The following is a 22,481-nucleotide window of genomic DNA, read 5'->3' on the forward strand; positions in this document are numbered from 1 at the left end:
ATGTTCAATTCTTGTGTATCATCTGGTAGAATGTTTCTACTGGATTACTTTTAGCTGGTGCATCGTCCGTTTGTTTAATATACATATGCATACACATCAATGGACGATTAAAATGTTAGGCTAGCTCTTCCGGAATTCGATTGGCTGTCACGAATCACGGTTTGTGGAAGCGCAGCTCTGTCAGTTGATTGGTCGTTCGATTCGATCTAGAGCTCGCCGTATTGTTACTTTTAATTAAAGCTTTGCCGGCGGGTTTTGCCTTGCAACTCAGAAATGCCTCATATTGTTGCTTTTATTAATCCTATTAATTGCATCGATATTCTCCTATAGTTGTTCATCCATTTAATATTTAACACTAGTAATATGAATGCATATCTTTTTGTTTTTTACTAAAAGAAACTTATTACCTTTGACAATTTAATATGTCCTGGTTCCATTGTTAGAGAGAAAAAAAAGGAACAATAAGGCTCGAAAAGATTATTAATCGAGTTCGTGTTAAAACGAAACTAATATGTAGTAATCTATAATCGTATTAGTATCGTATGAGAGATTCAAAATTCTTCCGCGTTAACCGACGAATCTTTCGCAAGGTAGACTTCCGGAATCGCATTGCTCGAATGGCGGACACCGTGGTTGTCGTTTCTGTCAAGTACAATAGTTTTGATTCTGAAAACTCATGTAATATTGCCGTGTCCGAATTATTAGAGTGGAGAAAAACGGGGTCGCGCGAAAAATCGAAATATTTTACATCTACTCGGTGACTACTTTAATGATCGTTAAAACGATCGTTAGCGCCGGTATACCCGCAAGTTTTCGTTCTGTCACACACACACAAAAGATAATAATCAAGATTTCTAGCGGGAGGCACAAAAGGCGAGAGGAACTTGAAATATATTTCAGGGGGATAATAGGAAAATACGGAAGGGCCTGTGTAAACTATGCGAATCAGATGATTCGAAGGGCTTTGCGAAAAAGGGAAATATCGCAGATTTGAGTTAGTTCCAAATTCGTGTCATTATGACGTACCGAACTTCGTACACGCGATCCTCCTTTATTATACAATTTTCCTTTCCTTGGATTCGCATAGAGATATTAATTATGTATTTTTCATCGTATTAACATCCCATGTATTAATTCTCTATGTGACTGTGATAGAAATACTCTGTGTCTTCTCGTCTTATTTACTTATGCCGAGTGAATGTCGAAGCAAGCACCATAATATTTCATGAGGTTTTTTTTTTTTTTTTATGTACTTTTAATCCTAAAATATTATATTTTCGTTCTAATTGTAGAATTTATAAAAGAGCAATATTAGTGCAATATTGTGTGCGGCTAATAGACTAATAAATAAAGATGTTCTCCTTTGCTTTGTTCTCTTCTTTCTGTTTCTTCTTCTTCTTCTTCTTCTTCTTCTTTTTCACTTTTTCATACAATATCTCATTTCATTCTAGTCAATCGAGCACAATGCTTCTTTTCACCTCCCTTTACAATGTGAATATAATATATATTACAAGTGCATTACAGATATAGTTATGGAGGATAGTATGAGTGTCAAGTCTATGGAATCAGTGGCAACCAGCGATGAATATGAATTTGTGAGTGACAAGGGTACTACCAAGCAACAACAAACGTTACTTGAGGCGCCGATGTTAAAAATTGCCAATAACGGAAATTTAGAGGATCTGCAAAATAATCTTCGTGAGGTACGAAATTAATGGAAGGAAAAAAAAGATCAAGAGGAATGACATAATTGTTTGTTTACTCGTTCAAATCCCTTAAGGTATTAACGGAAGATTCAAAAATGGAGGGTAGAGATTACAAAGTAACAAATCCTGTTCAACAAAAGGCCAAGAAAGTAGGGCACAGCAAATTTTATGACGTTAGTTCCTGTATAAATGGTACAGAAAAGCAAGACGTAATGAAACCTGATGATTTCATAGAGGAGGGTAGGTAGCATTTGTTTTTATTCTACGATTAAGCATATTCAATGGATTTGTTATAAAAGAAAATTTAAAAATTGCAAAAGGAAGGTTTGTATGTTTTAGAATTAAACACATTATCGCATGTACAACAAGAATGCACAATTTTCAATGGTGTTACGTATCTGGGAGCTGCAGCAATAAATGCACCAAAATCAGAATGTGAAATACAACGTAATATGAATATTTTAAATGCCGAACAATCTCTTAACCTGGGTATTAAAATTTCAGTCTCTGTACCGAGTAGTTCCCAAGGTTCTGTCGTGTAAGTAATATAAAAATTCAATATGCTAAAGATAAAAGGTAAATTGAAAAATTCTTTTTTTTTCTTTTTTTTTTTTTTTTTTTTTTTTTTTCTTTTTTTTCTTTTTTTTCTTTTTTTTTTTTCTTTTAATTACAATATAATAAAACGTCCTAGGGATGAAACTTTAATTAAATCCTTTTGATTAAGTGCCATCTTTATCTTCTTCTTATAGTTTATACGATGCTGCCACTCAGCAACCAATTGCCCATTATGAAGTACAACGAATTTTATTTTACGCACGTGGAGAAAGTTCTGGACTGTGTGCCGCATGCTTCGCTTTCACATGGTCTCATGGTGATACCTTGGAATCTGCTATTTATCAATGTCATGTCTTTCGATGTAATATACCAGAAGCAGTAGGTCTTCTATAATTTCTTTTCTCATTTTCGATTCCCATATAATATGCATCATTAATTAATTCGTTTTTCCGTAGGTTGGACAAGTGTCAGCTTGTTTCTCTAAAGCCTTCCACAGAATACCACGTTCAATGACAAATTCTTTAACAGGGAGTGACTTTAATAATTATAACTCGGGCGGTGAAAAAATTAATTCTCGTGTATTCATTTTTGAAGTTACCATGGAAGTTAAGGAGGAAGATGGTAAAGGTGGTTTTAGTACTGTTCCTAAGGACAGGAATTGTTTCAAATTTCGGAGTAATATAGCAAAGCAAGTTTGTTTGAGTATACAACAAGTTTCCAGTAAGGAAGGAGGTATTACTCTTGAAGTTGAGAGATGTTTTGGTGTTCTTGTTAGCCCAGGACGTAATGTGAAACATAGTGATATGCGATTACTTGAAATGGTATGCAATATTAATTTGACATTAAATTCATGTAAAATTCATATAAAATAATTATATTATAATTAAACCATTATTTCTATCTGTGCGTCTATATCATCATACACGTGTACATTATGTATTTATAAAAATTATTACTGTTACAGCAAGTCAGTACTGGCCCAATAGTCCAGGATCGATGTTACAATATATGTGGCCAATGGGATCCAGCTGATCCAGCTTTGGAAACTCTTAATATAGAGACACCTAGAGAGGGCAAAATATTCATGACAGTAGCAGTTGATTTAGTTATACGAGGTATTAGGGAACCAGTGAGATTCGTAATCGAAACTCCTGTTAAAGTATTTCCACAAAATGAGAGATTTTGGTACTTTAATAAGAGAAATTTAGTCCAACAATTTTATCTTAACTCTAAAGAGGTAAAATGCTTTTCAAATGAAAGAATATTCTTATTATTACACGAATTACTAACGTTACAAAGTTTCATAAGATTGACATTTTTACTACAGATAATATCTGGCGATGGGAGTGAAGTTCATTACGAGGTGCAAAGTATAGAAACATCAGGAGAATTAGATAGAAATAGATTAAATCTTGCTCTTAATTTAGCTTCCTTAATCAGATCACCCTCTTTGACTAGCATTGACACTTTAACTCCCAAGGAGGAAATAGATTCAGGTTTTATAATATAATATTCAGATTTTATTATAATATAATATAATTTCTATAATGACAATAATACATATTTTCATTTACATCCATATACAGATGGAGATGAGCCAATGTTAAGCGGGACAGGTGAAGTGTCAAAAGATTGTTCCGCAGATGAATTGGCAAGCTGGGGAGAAGTTTTAGACAGTTGGCAAATTAATGATCAACGTCCGAAGCTTCTAATAAAACTGACGAAACAAGGAATTCCTGAAGCATTACGCGGTGAGGTATGGCAACGTTTAAGTAATTGTGACAATTCCCAGGAAATGATGGACAAGTATAGAACACTGATTACTAAGGTTAATACATTTTATTAATTTCCCCCATCCCCGCTTTCTCCTTGTTATAATGTCACATGTATATATGTATATACATATACGTATATATATATATATATATATATAAGTAACCTATATAAAATATATTAACAGGAAAGTAGCTGTGAAAGCGTTATATTAAGGGACATCAACAGAACATTTCCAGCACATGATTTCTTCAAAGAAACCGGTGGTTTAGGCCAGGATTCTTTGTACAGAATAAGTAAAGCTTATGCAGTATATGACGAAGAAGTTGGATATTGTCAAGGTTTAAGTTTTTTAGTTGCTAGTTTATTGTTACATGTAAGTAATCAATAGATGCCACCTAAACAGTTTATGTATGCATCATCCATATATCATTATATTCCTGATTCATTTTAATCCTTGTTATTTATTGACATTAATTGACAAAATTTGCTCTTTTGTAGATGCCCGAAGAACAAGCCTTTTGTGTACTTGTAAGATTAATGTACGATTATGGTTTACGAGATTTATACAAAGACAGATTTGATAATCTTCACATGAGATTTTATCAATTGAATCGTTTAATAGAGGTTAGTCAAATCATTTTTATAATAAAGACCGTGACATGATTATATTTTCTATAATTATAATTTGTCAATACTATTCTCTCTTTAGGATCAACTTCCCGAACTTTACAAACATTTCTGCGATCGTGGTGTTGAAACACATATGTTTGCAGCACAATGGTTTTTGACTCTATTTACAGCTAGATTTCCATTGTATCTTGTATTCCACATTTTAGATGTTTTCCTCTTACAAGGACTCGACACTCTCTTCCAAGTAGCTCTTGCATTGTTAATGGTAAGTTGTCTTAATAAGAATAAACGTCTAGATCAAATAATCATCTGATTATTACAAATAACGAATAAATCAATGATTTTCTTTCTTAATCTATTTACAGTTATGCAAAAAGGAGTTATTACAACTGGATTTTGAAAGCATTTTAAAGTACTTCAGAGTGCACTTACCTAAACGTTGCAGAAACGAGGAAATATCACGTTATGTAATGAAACTGGCCTGTTCCGTTACATTGAAGAAATTGAAGAAATATGAAGCAGAATTCATGACATTAAAAGGTAATTTTATATTTTATGTTTGAACGAATCAAATATGTATATAGGTATATACGAAAATTTCTATAATTCTTTTTTCGAACAAACATACGTGTTTTATGTGTTACTTCAAAGTAATATTACTTGCCAGTGTGTATATCCTTTCTATAAGGTATAACAAATACGTTTATTGAAAAGGTTTGACATATACAGGTAGTTTCTAAAACGTAGTACTTAAAATTAATGATGACAATTTTTCAAGAGACTAGTCAGATTTAATTTGTCACATGATAAATATTAATCGAGGATCTTTAACAACGCATAGAATTACAATATAAATTTGATGTTATACCTGTATTTTTTAAATGTAACACGTAACGCATAGCACTTAAACGTGTCATAATCGATGTTATCGAAATTCTACTGATTCTATTCATATGTTGTGTGTGTGTGTGTGTGTGTGTGTGTGTGTGTGCACGCACGCGCGCGAAAGTTTGGCCGTACGTGTATGTATGTGGGTGCGCGTAATCGCATATGGCACAAGCTTTATGTTATGTACCAAAGTAAAAATTATGGTTCTAGTCACGTAATAATGTATTTTTTATATGGGATAAAAACCCACAAACAAAAAATCAAAATTGCTTTTTTTACTTAGACTTATTTTATTTATTCTTTATGTAGCTATTTGTGAAGACAAAAATTTTACTTTCAACATCAAATTATGACAAGTATAAAAAGTATACTCTTCATATAATTTCTAAAAGGAAAAAAAAAAAAAGAAAAGAAAAAAAAACAGGTGGTGGTAATGCTTTTTTATCATTATTTTGCAAGATAAAATGATTTGCCATTATCATTGTATATCGTTGTGCTCTTTAATAAATATTTTAGAATTATTTTGTCCATATTCTATTTATAAATAGAAATTTCTGATTAATGCACATAGTTCCATGGCAAGTTTTGTTTTGGCAAAAACATCTTTCTTGTATGTTGAATATTTGTTTATTTTATAATATAACATTTTGCGTGTATCTACATATTCCTTGTGCTTATCTTTTTTACTGTTTTGATGCAGTAATGATTTGTACTGCTTTTTATTTATAAATTATTTATCATAGCTCACTGAAAAAATAAATTATCCTTTTAGAATATTGTTTACTTGTATCAATTACCTTTTTTTATCCTAGTTATCCTATAAGTAATATAACAGAGCTTTCACTTACAACACAAAGAGCTGCATGAAAGATTATGCTTATATTAAAGTATAAACACTTTACTAGCAAATTTTTTACGAAATTATTTTAAGTTATATCAGTAATATCACTTTTATTGAAATCCTTCAAAAAAATATAATTATCTGAATAATATTAATTTAAAATATAGAAATATAGTGATAGAAGGGGAGAAGTGAGAAAATATGAGTAACGTTAGATTATCTTATCTAACAATTCTTTGCATGGGCCGCGCCCCCCCCCCACCCCCCTGAAGGACTTAAAAATCAGTAATGTAGATTATTGTAGATTAATGTTATTAGAACATCGTTAAGATGCTTTATTGTAATTATTTGAATAACAGTAATGAAAATAGTCTTTTAAAAATAAATTCTAAATTACTTATAATAAATACCATGTAATGGATAATGTTGACAAAGCGTTGATCTTCGTTTAAAGAGTATTATCATAAAATATTATATATAAAGGCAAATCATAGACATTACATAGAAAGAAAATAAAAATCAATATTATATAAAGTATTATAGATTATCACCATAAATATAAGCATTCATGATTTATTCATATAAATTATTTTCATTCAGAGGCTCAAGAAAATGCAGATGAATACAGTAATGAGGTGGAACAATTAAGAGGTACAGTTGCAAGAAATGAGGAAGAAAAGCAGAGATTGGAAGCAGAGCTAGCTCAAGTTAAAGAAATGCTACAACGTGAGGTAACAAGAGCCGATGCAGAGAGTCGTCGAAGTAATATTATTATTGCAGAATATAAACAGGTACTTAATCATTTTGCAAAATGTTTAAGTGCATCTGTATCATGATAAATCTTTTGTTTGTAGATTTGTCAACGTTTGGAAGATGACTATAATGCTGCAAAAGCAACTTTAAGTGAATTACGGGTAAACAATTTTTTTCAAATACTATTGAATTTGGTATATGTAGAAATCATGATAAAGAATAAAACATTTTTTACAGTCTAAGGTATCAAGGTGTGACAAATGTAGAACATGCATAATGGATTCATCTAGTATATTAGCAGATATAGCACATCCTTTAGAAAATCGAATTGACCCCATGCTGCATAGAGTACAAGAAAGAGTAAGAGAATTAGAATTAGAATTGGCACAGACAAAGTTAGCACATGTGGAAGCAGAATGTAGAAATCAGGTAAATTTAAAGGATGTGTGTGTGTGTGTGTGTGTGTGTGCAAAAGATATATAATTAAATAATATTGTAAAATTATTATAAAAATATAATCTAATATATAGTGAACATAATATAGGATTTGACACACCAATTACATGCAACTGCTTCTGAACTTCAAGCTGCACGAAATAGTTGGCCATGGCTCAGTAAAACTTTGTCTACTATAAAGGAAGCAACAAACAAGCGAGAAGTTATAGGCCCTTCGTCATTAAGAGATTTAAGACGCGAAAGTACTCCAGGAGATGACGTACATCATCATATAATAAATTCACGTAGCCGTGATAGTCGTGATAGTCTTAAGGAAGTAGTGTAGTAAGGTAAGTGATTTTCTCACGACGTGTGCAATTATCCTTGAATATTGCATTTGAAAGTTATGATTATTTCAATGAAAACATCACAATAACAATATTTTTTTTAAGTAGGCCAAGAGTAATAGAAGAGTAAATATGTATATGAGTGTGTGCGTGTGTGTGTACACTCGCGCGCACTCGCGCACACACTAAATGAGACATTTATGTATTCGTTATGTTTTACATGACGCATGCATAACATTATTAATGCAGCTGTATTATCTCTTACACTAATATTGTATTAATTTTCTTTTTTTTAAGAAATTGTTTTTTAATATGCTCATTTATTTTTATAAGTCCTTAATATGTTAAACGCTAAAAATAATAAAAAATTCTTTTTATTATTCTTTCATGAAATTACATAAAAAAGAGCATGGTGCAAATTTTCAAATAGTCCTAAGTTAGTCTAATCGAAATTAATGCTTTTGTCCTTCGATTGATAGAAGTGAGCAAAATCGAATGAGAGGAAACTTAAATAAGCAAATAATTAACTTCAGTCAAGTTTGCATATATGAGAGGATAAAAAAATTTCATTTATAAAAGTACATGAAGAATGACATTGTCCATGCAGATAAGAGAAACTATTCGCTATAATAAATTATAGAAACAAAAATATTTATCCCATGTTTTCTATGGTATTTATTTAAAATTTGAAAAATGAAAACTAGAAATGTTGCGAGAAATGTTCGTTCATATGTATGCGTATATTACATGTTTAAACTAAAGTATATATACACACAATTATTTCTTGGGCTGTTAAGGATATTTAAAAGCAAAAAGGAAAAATAGAAAACAAGATAAAAAAGTTGCATTCATCCACATATTCTTTTCATTTATATTTTAGCTAATACATACAGCTCATATAAGTACTTTAAGATAAAAAGTACTGAAGATAACTACTCACAGCCATACATCAAAAGTTAATGTACTATATCCCTTTTAATGTGTTTTGAGTAATAAAAAAAGAAAAGGAAAAGGATAAAAAAAAAAAAAAAAAAAAAAAGAAAAAAAAAGAGTAAAGAAAAAGAAATAAATAAGCAGTAATATAAGTAAGCACTAATTGTAATTATATAAGCACAAGTACCATTTGAATCTAATAAGATGACTTTTAAAATCTTTATTTATATATTATTTATCTCGTGAACAGTACAAGTCTTATATTTCTTAAGTCATATATCAACTTTGCATATTTTCTTTTCTTTTCGTTCTCTTTAATAGTTTAAAAAATAATTGTGTATATGCAACATGGACATATATGTATATATACATACTCACTGATTGAATAGACAAAATTACACATTTATACAAATTGATATTTAACATATAAATACTAATGAAAAGAGATTAATCACTTAATTTACTTTTTGTACCGATTGATTTTATACGTGTTAAATTTACATTCCAAAGCTTTATGAAAGCAATACCATATTTATTGTCTGTCAATTAGTTTTAAGTAAAAGGGCCATTTATATGTTAAAATATTGATATAAATATCGTACATTAATATATTTTTCTAAAAATTATGGCAATCGTTATTTCCTTTTATTTTAGAATGAAACAAATTTCCATATATCTTATAAGCATTTCGAAATATAAATTAATTAATATCATTTCATATCGCGTGAATTAAATATAATAAAGACCACTCTGTGTGTCATTAAGTTTTATAAATATATCTGTATACATGTAATCTGATCGTAATATAAATTTTAATGACGAGTTTTTTTAATAAGATCAGCCTTACAGTCTTACAAACGTGATTTTACTATAAATCATTCTCTCAATTTTGCAAATATTCATATAATATTATTAAATATAATCTGGAAAAATCAAGGTATATTATCTAGATAAGTTTGTCTTACCCAGATTTAGTTAATTTAGGGAAAATGCTAGATATTTAAAGGATCAAAGAATCTTGCCACAACGCACTGATATTAATGACAAAATATGCAATAGAAGAATCAGTAAAATAACATACGTAGCTTCCAACATTATCTATATAAAATAATTGAACATATTTAAAGTGATTTCACAAGAATTCTCAATTTGAGCTCGCATCGAGGATTATATACAATTAGAATGTTGACTTCTCTATAAATTGACAGCATATTGTAATAATGGATTTTACCAATAATTAAAAAAGTTAGTTTGATTTCTAAAAGTTTCGTCAAATAGTAAAAAAATGTTTGTATGATTCTGTAACTATTTAAATTCTTTTGTGCCATTATTTTGTAATATATAAGTATTGGATTTTCTTTTATTTATTTTTTTTTTTCCTTTTTAATTCTAACTTTGTTGTTATCTTTAAACTTAGTTTGATGGAACTTTCAGTTATCGATTATCGTTATTAATCCCGAATCTCATTATAAAATTGTGGATATTTGTTCTGTAAATATAAAATATATAATATTAAAAAAGAGAGATGAAGTACCATAAAATCGTAGAAATATAAAATATCTCGGAGCTTTAACAACAAACTATGGAAGCAAGCAGGAAAAATAAATAGAAAAGTATAATATAAGGATTATTCCAATTTATAGAATACTTTCGTAGTTTGGATGGAAAGCTCTGCCTCCCTATGTATATATAAATGACTAAATAAATAAATAAATAAATAAATATATATATATATATATATATATATATATATATATATGTATGCGCGCGCGCGTGTATGTGTGTGTATATACATACATACATACATACATATGTATATATATATATATATATACATATGTATATACACGCATATACACACACGTGTATTTGTAGGTATATACGTGCACGTATACATACGACATACGTACATACACTCATGTATATAAGTGTTTATTTTATTACTGTAAACATTGTAATATTAGAGAAAAATTATTGAAATAAATATCACATCTCTGTACTATTTGTAAGATGCTCTTTTTAATTAAACATTCTCTTAATAGAACATAAATTGTGTAATGTATGGAACATATGAAAGGATTTTGGTAAATATAATGACATAAATATCTATAATATTTATACAGAATTGTTACATTGTTTATTTGTCAAAGATAATAATGAAATTAAATGATACACACAATAATGAAATTAAAAAGATATGTAGTCTCAGTCTCATACAGAGTATTTTTCCATTAAACTAATTATGGATTTAGCATATGTGTAAGTATAAAACAAATATAATATTAATTCTTTTAAAAATATACTAATGAACACTGTCCCAAACTACTCTTATCATATTAATACTGGGGGGGAAAAAAAAAAAAAAAAGAAATAATAATTATTCCTGAAAATAAACTTGCTTAATCAGTATTATATATAATAAATTTTAAAATAATGAAAGAAAAATCGTATATCATAAAAAAATATATTTGTGCAAACTTTGGTATTTTTTAATACTTTTGCTTGATAGGAAAAAAAGAAAAAAAAGAAAATAACGAAAAAAAAAAAACCAGATAATTCATGGCTCAATGATGATAACTCCCTCCTCCGTTCATATAGATGAATCATAATTTTTGTTCAGAAATACAAAAGTAAAAAGTATTAATCTACAGATTATTAGTGATGAACTAATAACTGATAATAACACAGAATAATATGTATTAACATTAAATCTTATCATAAAAAATATTATAGGATATCCAATTTAAGGATCACTTCATCAAAGTATTATTGAAATTATTATATAAGAGATACAATTCAAAATGTTTCAGATAATAGTTGAAAAGTGTCAAGGAAGGCAGCATGCAATCTACACCACCATAACGATAGAGATGATTAAGTGTGTGTTACAAATTATACTCCGCACGCGTCGTTAAACTTTTATATGAAACATTTAGTTATATCATTTATAATTTCAATGATATTTATGTGGACCGCTTCAAAACCGGATTTCATCGCGTATAAAATCAAAAAGTATATTTCATATTTCATTGGATATGTTACAATAATATTTGTATAGAAAAAGAAAAAAAAAAAAAAAAAAAAATCAATGAAATATAAAAATGTAAGAAAATTATTAATACCCTTAATTTTATAGCTCAAATTCGATAAATTGTATAGGCAGCAATGAACGATGATATGTCAGGATTTTTTTCCTCGATAGCATCACGTATTTCTTATTAGCCATTCATCACTGTCAGCATAGCTGTTAAAAGAATAACGTACAGAAACGATATCTTCAAAATTGTTCGCTGTCTGTGTCATGCATTACTTCGTTATTATTATCAATATGATTTCCTTCCGTAAAATTACTTGATATTTCGTCATTATTTTGCTCGCTATCTTCTACGGAGGAATTACTATCAAAGCCTTCATCGTGATCTATGCCCAAATATTCTTGGTCGTCTGTATATATAAAGCATGTGTAATATAAAAATATTAATCATTCAAGAATACATGTGATATATGAATTTACCTTCTATAAGATCAAAGGGCATCAATTCTCTGCGATCCCTTAAAATATGTTGTCCATCAACAACATCTATTGGATTAGCCATTTCTAATATTCTCAATAGCCATATGGGAAAACCATTTTCAACGACATAAATGTCATTTTCATTTTCAAGATCGTTTTCCAAAACATTAATCAACGGTTGAAGATTTTCGATATCGTTATCGGCAACAGCTATCATATTGTTACCTTCGTCATCCCTATTATTATTTGCAAGATCACCATTTTCTATTACCACTGGTTCTAAATTTTCAAACCGCGGCGCTTCCGCTACACTTGGGGATTCTGAATCGGGTGCGATCCTATCATGCGCTATACTAGGTAGATCATATTCCGGTGTCATATCCGGTGCTGATACAGAATTTGGATAGCCAGAATCTATAATTTCTGGTGACCAACTATTTGGAGGAGTCTCTATGGGCTCCGGAGAATTATGAGGCTTTACTTCTACAATGTTACCTGGAGATATTATACAAATTTGATTGAAATTTTTTGAATAATCCTTACATCCGGCAACGGCCTTTATTAAACATGTTTCAGACTGAATATCATCATTTAAATTTTCTGTTCCCTTAGATTGTAATATAATATCACTATCTTCTTTGGCACACGGGAGATAAAGACATTTGATTTTATCCAAAGACATATTTTCCACATGATCCTCTCTTGGCAATATTGCAACTTCTTTTTCAACTATGTGGTTCTTTTCGATTGTATCACTTTTTGTTATTGCATTATAACTGTCGATTCTGGATAGACTCGATGTAGTCGATACGTTAGTATCATTAAAATCCTTTAGAGAAATTTGACTAATACTTACTACGCCATTAGAAGGCGACAACGGTTTTTTATCGGCCAATAGTAAAGTTTTTGATATATCGCCGTTGCTTATATTTTCAGGCCTCAATGATTTCCGATTAGAATTTGGTTCTTTAGTTTTTCCAAGAACTCGTGGTGAACTTGTGTGTTGCGGCTGATTCGTTGTTGATGCAGATTGACAATCCTCTAGAACAAAATGATCTTCATAATAAATCTGTTTTTCCTCTCTATTTACTTGCTCAAATTTTCCATTACTTGCTTCTTCCAAATTAACAAATTCATCTCTCAATGTGTCTGACGAATGAAAAGTGTTATTCAAAAACGATGAATATGGCACGTCTACAACTGTATCATCGTGATAGGAACTGTTCAATTGATCCAAATGAATCAACAGCGGTTGAGGCGACATCGAAGAGGATAATACCGTTGTAGAATGGTAAAAATCTAATGTTCTATTTAACCTTTCGTTAGACCCTATAAATCTATTATTGTCATTGTTTACGTTTGAATTACTGGCTGTATCACCATCAGATAACATATAAAAATTAATTCCAAGTGATGATACATCATCATCATCATCATCATCATCATCATCATCATCATCAGCATCGGCATCATCAGCATCATCAGCATCATCAGCATCATCAGCATCATCAGCATCATCTTGTAAAATGGGATTACTTGGAATTGAATCAACGGAAGACTCATGAACGTTGTCAGAAAGATCATTAATATTTGGTGACACATGTTCACCATCAAACAGATAAGTATTGTTATATTGTACGATAGAATTATTTTCAGGTATAATAACACTCGGTTCTTCGTCCCAATTATCAGAATGCCAAGCTTCAATTGATTCCACCGTATTTGTATATCCATCGTAATAATCCAAAGATACATCTGAATCTTCAAACATTGTAATGCCATCTAAACAGCTACCTTCTACGGTACTTGTTTGCTTTGGAATAAATGTAGCAGGACCTTCTTTGTAATCAATTATGGTCCATCCTGCTTCTTCCAAAATTGTTCTCAATGATTCAATAGTAACATTAAATTTACTCAATAACGATACTAAAGATTTAAGCGACATTTCTCCTCGCATATTATCAAAAGATACAGATTCGTTAAGATGATAGATAACTTCGTCCAAAATCTTCTGTTCGTCCGAACGATTGTCAATTTTAAATGGAAAATTATGCGACGTTACGAGCTTAAATAAATTATCAATACCTAACGATTCTGAACCGTTCTCGTTCCTTTCATTACGATGAAAAACAGCCATTTGAGTGCAAGCACCTAAATGCTCCGTACCTTTTGGCCCATTACAAATGCCATGGAATGTTACATGATAATCTGGATATCTTATAATAATGTTTTGTCCCCTACAAATAAATATAAATATACATATACGTATATACGTATACGTATGTACGAGTAATTAGAAGGTGTAAAAAGTTTACCAGTCTTGAAATTGTTCTCTAGTCCATTCAAACTTGTGATCTGGATGCCTGAGTCCGGAAAAATAAGGAAATAATTCATTAAAGTCTGCATTTGGCGTTGTTACAATGGCTACTTTTGGTTTGATATAACCAAAGATGTTAAACGGAAAATCCGTTAATGCGTCCGGATACAAGTGTTCAATCCTAGAAAATTTCAATTACTAAAGTTCGATTAAACAACTTCGACTAAACAAGAGACAATTATCATTTTGGTGATAACGCACAATTCTATGCAGATCACTGCATCGGCTTTCTCCAGTTTTTTGTCATTACTTGTAACGCTACCTTCGTAAACATGTATCTGAAGTGGACCTTTTCGAAAATGTATATAATCACAAATTAATGGCTTGGCTTTGCCTTTGTTATTTTCGAGAACACTTCTATCAATGTCTACGCATAATATTTCTTCTACATCGGAGATATGTTTTAGGTGAACCAAAAAGTTAAGATTTGCACAGCCAAAATCTACAATCTATAGAAACAATATGAAAATAGGTATTTAGAAAGAAATGAATAATATAATAGATTTGATTAAATTAATAAAAAAATATTTATCAAAAGGGATGACGATAAATTTCGAGATCTACATAAATAAGTAAAGTGTACAACTATGAAAAAGGTATATTAATGTGGACCTTTCGTATCTTGCCATTGTATTTATCACTGCAAAGTATATCGATCACTGTATTATATCTTTGGATGTAAGCTGGCGGAGAAAACTTTATTTTCTCGTTTTCGTCGTAATCCCGAAGTGTATCGGGATCTATCATGTTATAGATTTCATCCGATACAGTACGCAATGTTTTCATATTTTTCTTTTCTTTCCTACAATAACTATCATATACATACTTCCCAAAAAGATAAAATACATGAAATAAAACTAAAAACATAGTTAATTAAAGATACACAGTTAGGATGTTCACGAATATCAACGGAGAAATTTAATCGTATTGTTTGAATGAACGACAGCCATTTTATTACAACGGTACTTTAGTGGCGGGCTCGCAAGCGCCATCTATCTGATGCGTGCGAAACACATATCTACATAGGTAGCGCGACAATCGACCGCACACGATCGTCACTGATTGGCCGAACGTATACTCCAATCGAGCTCGATTATTCGATACCCAATCAATGTCAATATGTTTTAATGCTTATTGTTAATGCCTCCATTGCAGACGCAGTTCAATAACCAAGCTGAGGTAACCTATTAAATTGGTCTAATTTTCCAAATTCTGTTTAATTCTTCATTATTATTATTATTATTATTATTATTATTATTATTATTATTATTAGTAAATTTCTTTACATCTATCTTTAATAACATCAACATAAAATATCAATAATGACGGTACAGATGTGTGAGTGCGATTGTATTCTTGAGAATAGGGCTAGCGGTTAGCCAAGAGGAACATAAAGCGCAAATTTATACTATTAAAAAAAACAATATGCTTATATACATAGCATCGAAAGTTATATTAATATGTTAAATTAATAATAGATTCGCAATTATGTACAGACAAATGTGTGAGATATAACAATATATTTTCGTTAAAGTGCAGATTGTCAGAAGTTTTGTACCCTTATTTTGTGAAATACATATATAACCTATGATAACGTAAACGAGATATCATGATAAGTTTGAAGCGTCATATATAATTTTCAGTAAAATGACGTAAGATCTTTTATTAATCATTTTCAGTCGTATTATGAGAAAATAGAAAAGATTTTAAAGCAACTTTAATATCCGCACGTCATTCGGATAGAAATGGCATGGTATTTTTATAAAGATTCTCCAAGATATTGGAGAAGCCAAGGAAATGCAGAGTTGTATAATGCGTTTAAATAATTGCATTGAATACATACATGTCACAGAAGTGATAAAATTACTGAGTATATAATCATTCGAATTAAGCATAAATAATTTTGTAAATCTATAAAACGCAGTAATTGTGAATTTTACAAAGATCGGTAAGGCTACTTATTAATGTAGAGAATAAAATTCATCACAAAGGATATATTTTCAATTTGATATTTAGAAACGTAAGTGGAAAGACGTGATGTTATGTATCCGTTATGTATGATTAGTGAAAAATTGCGAAATCTTGGAGTCGATACGAATTAGGATATCTATAGTACACTCGTTCATTTTTATAATATATATATATATATATATATATATATATATATATATATATATATATATATATATGTATATATAAAGTTAAAGTTATAGTTACCAGTAATAATTTTATAGGATGAGATAATAATAAAGACGCATATCGCTCATCTTAAAAGTAAGCCTCTTTTAAACAATCAAAGGCCCTTCGATTAAACATTCTTTCGTTTAATTGAACGCACAGTAATATTTTTAATTGACAAAGATGTTCGATTTACGATGATACATAACGCCTTGCAATATTATATACTTGATGCTTTGCAATGAATCGTATTTAAATGCGACTCATTAGTAGCAAAGTAGTAAAGAGAAGAAAAAGTTGTTTAACATTTCGAAATAAATATTTTCAACTTGAAAATAGTTGAATAAATATTCTAGATAAATAAGCTCGAATTAATTGATTATTATGACAAGATATAAAATCGGCGATGAAAAATATGCAATGACACGCGCGTTAAATGCGCCTGAACTTATTACAAAAATTGATTAGGAAGGCAGGAAAGGGAGAATTTAGTTGTTAGAAATTTGTATATACCAGAACGATCGTTCTTTTGTCGAGAGTCGAACTTTCATTAGTTAAATAATAGAGTTTCGCATATAATAATATAAGACACTACCGACGCATCGGTCACATGTCTATTCATATCACATATATCTTTAAAGCGGTCCTTTTCTCTCTCTCTCTCTCTCTCTCTCTCTCTCTCTCTCTCTCTCTCTCTCTCTCTCTCTCTCTCTCTCTCTCTCTCTCTCATCACACTCGTCAATTTTATCGGCATAAACCATGCACGATATCATCATACTAGAGTAAATATCACATGGAAGGATGAAATTTCGATAGAATGTGTAGCATTAGCACACCGCCTAAGTAGGAAAGAATTACCACAGATTTCGTAGAACCGAACGCGAACTATCGACGGTATTTCTCATTCGCGACGGTGATAATAATTTATAAATCTTCGGAAAAATAATTTAAATACTTTCATGGAACAAGTTCAAGCGTAAGATTGATCTAATGATATAGCTATTTTATTTCCTTTCTCTACCCAATTTCTTAGTCTTCCTCTGAGCTCCTCCAAACTCTTTGATTTTGCCTTATTTATCCTCTTATATTTTACGTCTTTTGGCTTTGTCACCGACCTGTGATTACTCATTACTCTATTGTACGTCACCTGAAACAAAAAGGATAAAAAGGATTCTATAGTATCGAAAACGAAATTCGAATGGCTAGTAAAGAAATGCGCATGTGTCCACTTATCGAAAAATATCAAAAAGATCGTCGTTTTCGATCGTCGTTCACCTGAGCTTGTTGGCTCTCGTCTCTTGGTCTTTCACTTTCCAGAGAATCAGCTTCCTGTGCCAGTCTCTCGAAGCTACCGTAAAGCTCCTGCAGTCTGCCCTTCCCATTTCCAAAGTTCTTCGTCCGCCTCTCATCGCACTCGTAATTTTCTGTAGATTCGGATGGTTCCTGGTTGCTTTCACTATCGCCATCCTCTTCTACCGAATACACGGTTTCCAAGATTTCCGGTCTACGTAGAAAACCATTGCATCTTCGCATCGATGAATACTTGCTCGACGGCTCGACCGCATCCGATACCGATCGTATAACTGTTACGTCCGTGATGTTCGAACGAAATCTTGACGGAAGAAAACAAAAGAGATTTATAGATTTTTGATTTTTTCTTAAGGCAAACATTCGCTAATGTTAACTTGGTTTTTTTTTTTTTTTTCCCCCCCACTAGGAAGAAGAATTTCATTTGGATTAGAACTTGGGAGAATTTCGTCGTATCTCAATATATACGCAATCTCAAATGATTCTCGTCTTTACTAACTTTATAAAGACATTTTTCGCTACGATGTGAGAGTATAAGAAGCTTCCCGCGCGGTCCTGCCTACAAATAGCAGCCATCAAGGATTTTTTTTCTTTTTTTTTTTTTCTTTTTTTTTTTCTTTTTTTTTCTTTTTCTTTTTTTTTTTGTCAGGAGGCGGAGCCAGCCACTTCGCTGGATCGGATGCCGGAGACGGTCGGGCTGTCTCTGGGTTGCGTCTAGGTTGTGAAGAGAACTAACGCATGCAAGGAGATCTTACGTATCTCGTTAAATATCTTAATGTTTTCAACGGTTTGTTATAAAAGAGCCCTTCTAAATGAAAGCCTATATTATAAAGAAATGTAGGTGCATACGCGTGTTTATGTTATAATGTTTACCTCGGTGGTGCCGGGTCGTCCGCGGCCTCCTCGAGTACAACGGCGCTGTCGCTGTCTCCGAGACTGTCCAGTCTGTCGAGAGCATCGCATGGAGGAGAGTCTCTCGTACCTGTACCACTCCTTTCCGCCAGTCTACTTTGCAACTGCCGTATCACTCTTTGTTGCCTGAGAATAATCGATTCCCGTTGCACCAGGCTCGCCTCGATTTCTTTCTGCTTCCGACAAAGTCGCGATTCGAAGAGAAATAGTTGCGAAGACAATGTGCATAATTGTTCGGCCTTCTCTCTCGTTAGTCGCGCCACAAGCTCCTCCTGGAAAACGTTCAAGTAACCCATTTATTTATTATTTATCACACGCGAACCTTTCATAATCCGCTTTTATTTTTTTGGAATCTTATCAAAAGCGTTGCATCCGTAGGGAACTTTACCTGCAATTTAAGCGTCCTCCGCCAAGCTAGCATTTGATGTGCCTGTGCCCTCTGTTTCGCCCTAAGCGCTGCTATCACTGATTTCGCTTCCTCCAATGATGTCACTTCCACATCATTTCCTTCTTTTATCACTTCCTCTGAAAAATCGTTTACCCTATCTTCCGTTACCGTCACCAACGGGTAGCTGTCCATCGATGTTTCGTCGAAACTGCTGCTGCAAGGGAAAGCGTAAGTTCTATCATCCTCGTTTACGTTGCAAGTTAAGAATGTTTACCTCTATCAAGCGATATCATATTTTGATCGTAATCATTTTTCTTAGACACGTCTTATTTAAAATGTAATAGAGACGTCCGTAGCAAGAGATAGGATGATATTATTTAATACGAATGCGATGGAGTATTGGGTAGGATCGATCGATATTTTCGAACTTTTTCGAATCCGAGCCGATTGCCCGCAGGCTTCTGTCCATCGATCAAAACGCTTCGCTTTCTCAAATTAAGTAAGTAAACGGAAAATATATTTAATATCAAAATAATTTTAATCACCGCCGAAAGATTCCGGCGGAAAACGTGACAAAAATACCATAAAAGAGAATATTGAGTTACGAATGAAATATAATTTTACTATACGTATAAGTAAACGATCGTCATATGTTTGTTGAGAGCACACAGGTATAAATAGAATACTCATCTGTGTACATCGATTCTAAGGAGCAGACAAATATATATATATATATATATATATATATATATATTAGAATTTATTATTATGATATTATTCTTTTTAATATATGTTAAATTGGAATCGTTTATTCTTTCTTTTTTCTTTTTTTTTTTTTTTTTCCTTTTTTTTAGCGAAATAAATAAGACGAAATATAGAAAAGTCTTTCCCTTCCTAAAAACAGAAAATAATCCTTTTTCAGTAAACAACGTGAATATTTTTAGCTTCTGGAAATAAACTTTTGAATACATCGACAATTGATACCATGCGATGTATTGAAAGGAAATACTGAGGTGCAATGTTGCTATTAATAGAGAATATATAGAAATTTATTATATGATACAAAACATCATTTATAGTCATTCATTAGGATACAGAGTAAAAGTTTTAAAAGTCTATAATATCTATTATATTTTAACGATATTATGTAATGTAAGAATAATACTAAAAATACGCGCGATACGATGGAAGCCTTTCAAATAAACATCCATCGGGACGAACTTAATAAAATATTTAGATTCAGAGATGAGAATTTTAAAATAGTAGGCACATTTGTGCTATTAAAACGGGACAACTTACCACCGCTCTATTGGGCTCTTAGTAGAATCGAAAAGATCCATCCAGGGACGAATGATGTTGTCGGATTGTCGTGACAGTTTCAACGGGAAGAAGACTGCTTAAAAGATCAGTCTTTCTTCGTTACCTAGAAAAAGTGAAAATTGATTACTTGTCGATTCTATTGCGATTAGAACTTTCTCACTCGAGTATTAGTTAATATTTATGATAAGTGTACGACTTGACTTATTTTATTATATACCTTATACATATTATCCTGTATACTTACCTTGCTACATTGCTCAGTTTTGATACTTATGTATTTCGCTTGATCGTTTGATTATTTCATTCCGAGTTGCTATCTAGTCTTAGAAATAGAATAGTTATAGTTTCGAAAGAAAGTTTTTCGATGAGTATAAATGTTGATAGAAAGTGCACAGGTAAAAACAAATAAGGACAAGGACGCAAGGACTTGAAGTAAATGGGTGCAAGAATGTTGATTGAACTTATGTTACAAGTGCGATAAACAATCCTATCAATGTACGCATCTAAAAAGCAGATACGATAAGATAAATAACATTCGCCCGTAATGACATTTGTTATATTTTCAATTATAAACGACGATGATTTTATTCACGATGTCTATTGATTAATTCGCAAATCTCATGAAATAAACATAGGTATTTCTCTTTGCAGCTCAACAAAAAAGAATTACTTTTGGCCAATGAAATTTGTAGTTGGCATTAGAGGAGAACACGGCGAGTAGTATCTTCATACCATCCTTTTCCTCGATTTACCTCCCTCCCTCTCTCTCTCTCTCTCTCTCTCTCTCTCTCTCTATTTCTCGTAGAGCTTCTTGGATGCTGGGAGGTGTAAAAAAGAGAAGGACGGTGTATAGATCACGCACGTATGAGGTAGATTGCGGGGTGCTGGCCAATCATGAAATCAGGTACACGTGCAGTACCAGACGGTGTACACCGTAGGATACGTCTTATTATAGAACCCACGGGGTTCCACCTTGCGTTTAAGAAGAAGGTATCGGCCATTCTTTCTTTCTCCTTCGAGCTAGTCTAAGCGAAAGAGATAGATAGATCGATAGATGGATAGATAGATAGATAGAGAGAGAGAGAGAGAGAGAGAGAGAGAGAGAGAGAGAGAGAGAGAGAGAGAGTGAACAGGCTTGAAAGGAACGAAAAAGCAATGTTTCTATGGTCGAGCGAAGAGATGCTTGCGAGAAAGAGAGAAAGAATATTACAGAGGTGTGTCTACCGACCCACGAGGTCAACATTGTTACCTTCATTATTGGTATAGCCCTGAACACAACTTTCTTCTTATGTTTCTTTTCCTTCTTTTATATCTTTCTTTTCATTTTCATCATGTATGAGCATAATTGGTGAAAATTGTAAAAAGGGGACACAACAAATAAAATCAATAAAGAAGAATTTATTCTAGGAACATACTGAAACTGTTGTGTGAGTGAAAATATTAATAAAATCATGAAATTATTAACTAATAAAACTATTGGATACTAATTGGAAGTAATTAAATTTAAACTGACTTTAAATTCAAATAAAACTCCAAAAGCGGTATGTGTTCTCTCTCTCTCTCTCTCTCTCTCTCTCTCTCTCTCTCTCTCTCTCTCTCTCTCTCTCTCTCTTGCCCTCA

General features: G+C 31.6%; 3 protein-coding genes across 31 annotated transcripts in view; 1 reads left to right on the plus strand and 2 right to left on the minus strand.

Annotated features, from left to right (window-relative positions):
- The first annotated feature begins 588 nt into the window (after positions 1 to 588).
- Positions 589 to 13,022, plus strand: LOC124957273 (rab GTPase-activating protein 1-like). Of its 12 annotated transcripts, none has more exons than XM_047514135.1 (17): positions 589 to 1,703; positions 1,781 to 1,946; positions 2,031 to 2,244; positions 2,456 to 2,639; positions 2,717 to 3,082; positions 3,226 to 3,498; positions 3,589 to 3,757; positions 3,848 to 4,089; positions 4,222 to 4,410; positions 4,536 to 4,661; positions 4,747 to 4,932; positions 5,033 to 5,207; positions 6,997 to 7,187; positions 7,251 to 7,310; positions 7,387 to 7,578; positions 7,694 to 7,934; positions 11,675 to 13,022. In XM_047514135.1, exons 1-16 carry the CDS (start codon positions 1,533 to 1,535, stop codon positions 7,928 to 7,930), a joined length of 3,141 nt encoding a protein of 1,046 aa, XP_047370091.1. In that variant the 5' UTR covers positions 589 to 1,532; the 3' UTR covers positions 7,931 to 7,934; positions 11,675 to 13,022. The 12 variants fall into 12 exon arrangements, with proteins under 12 accessions (XP_047370091.1, XP_047370092.1, XP_047370090.1 ...); XM_047514136.1 differs by lacking the exon at positions 11,675 to 13,022 and adding an exon at positions 8,037 to 9,021; XM_047514134.1 differs by lacking the exon at positions 11,675 to 13,022 and adding an exon at positions 8,040 to 9,021.
- On the minus strand, positions 10,977 to 16,891 carry LOC124957275 (protein PFC0760c-like). Of its 3 annotated transcripts, none has more exons than XM_047514144.1 (6): positions 15,368 to 16,891; positions 14,957 to 15,204; positions 14,694 to 14,876; positions 12,379 to 14,615; positions 12,175 to 12,308; positions 10,977 to 12,108 (listed from the first exon to the last, which is right to left on the minus strand). In XM_047514144.1, exons 1-6 carry the CDS (start codon positions 15,620 to 15,622, stop codon positions 12,100 to 12,102), a joined length of 3,066 nt encoding a protein of 1,021 aa, XP_047370100.1. In that variant the 5' UTR covers positions 15,623 to 16,891; the 3' UTR covers positions 10,977 to 12,099. The 3 variants fall into 3 exon arrangements, with proteins under 3 accessions (XP_047370100.1, XP_047370101.1, XP_047370099.1); XM_047514145.1 differs by having other exon boundaries at positions 11,374 to 12,308; positions 12,379 to 13,419; positions 13,489 to 14,615; XM_047514143.1 differs by having other exon boundaries at positions 11,374 to 12,308.
- Positions 16,892 to 17,083: 192 nt separating this feature from the next.
- The window catches only part of LOC124957278 (myosin heavy chain, muscle), a 19,021-nt gene continuing 13,623 nt past the window's right edge, over positions 17,084 to 22,481 (minus strand). For 7 of the 16 annotated variants that reach the window (XM_047514163.1, XM_047514165.1, XM_047514161.1 and 4 more), the window contains 4 exons: positions 19,542 to 19,755; positions 19,115 to 19,425; positions 18,209 to 18,545; positions 17,084 to 18,080 (listed from right to left, as the gene is read on the minus strand). In XM_047514163.1, the coding sequence (XP_047370119.1) occupies positions 17,904 to 18,080; positions 18,209 to 18,545; positions 19,115 to 19,425; positions 19,542 to 19,755 (1,039 nt within the window). In that variant the 3' untranslated portion in view covers positions 17,084 to 17,903. Of the gene's footprint in view, positions 18,081 to 18,208; positions 18,546 to 19,114; positions 19,426 to 19,541; positions 19,756 to 20,840; positions 20,965 to 21,105; positions 22,447 to 22,481 lie in introns of those variants that run through there. The other 9 variants (XM_047514170.1, XM_047514166.1, XM_047514168.1 and 6 more) reach the window with 4 other exon arrangements.

The sequence above is a fragment of the Vespa velutina genome, chromosome 25, assembly GCF_912470025.1.
Source record: "Vespa velutina chromosome 25, iVesVel2.1, whole genome shotgun sequence".
NCBI classification, from domain to species: domain Eukaryota; kingdom Metazoa; phylum Arthropoda; class Insecta; order Hymenoptera; family Vespidae; genus Vespa; species Vespa velutina.

Excerpts from the sequence above, each read along its gene's own strand:
- LOC124957273 (XM_047514135.1), top strand. The coding sequence starts at position 1,533 with ATGGAGGATAGTATGAGTGTCAAGTCTATGGAATCAGTGGCAACCAGC. Across the intron at positions 3,083-3,225 it reads ATATGCGATTACTTGAAATG|CAAGTCAGTACTGGCCCAAT; the intron begins GTATGCAATATT and ends TTACTGTTACAG. Across the intron at positions 7,579-7,693 it reads AAGCAGAATGTAGAAATCAG|GATTTGACACACCAATTACA; the intron begins GTAAATTTAAAG and ends AACATAATATAG.
- LOC124957275 (XM_047514143.1), bottom strand. The coding sequence starts at position 15,622 with ATGTTTTTAGTTTTATTTCATGTATTTTATCTTTTTGGGAAGTATGTA. Across the intron at positions 14,877-14,956 it reads GCAGTGATCTGCATAGAATT|GATTGAACACTTGTATCCGG; the intron begins GTGCGTTATCAC and ends GAAATTTTCTAG. Across the intron at positions 14,616-14,693 it reads AGAGAACAATTTCAAGACTG|GGGACAAAACATTATTATAA; the intron begins GTAAACTTTTTA and ends ATTTATTTGTAG.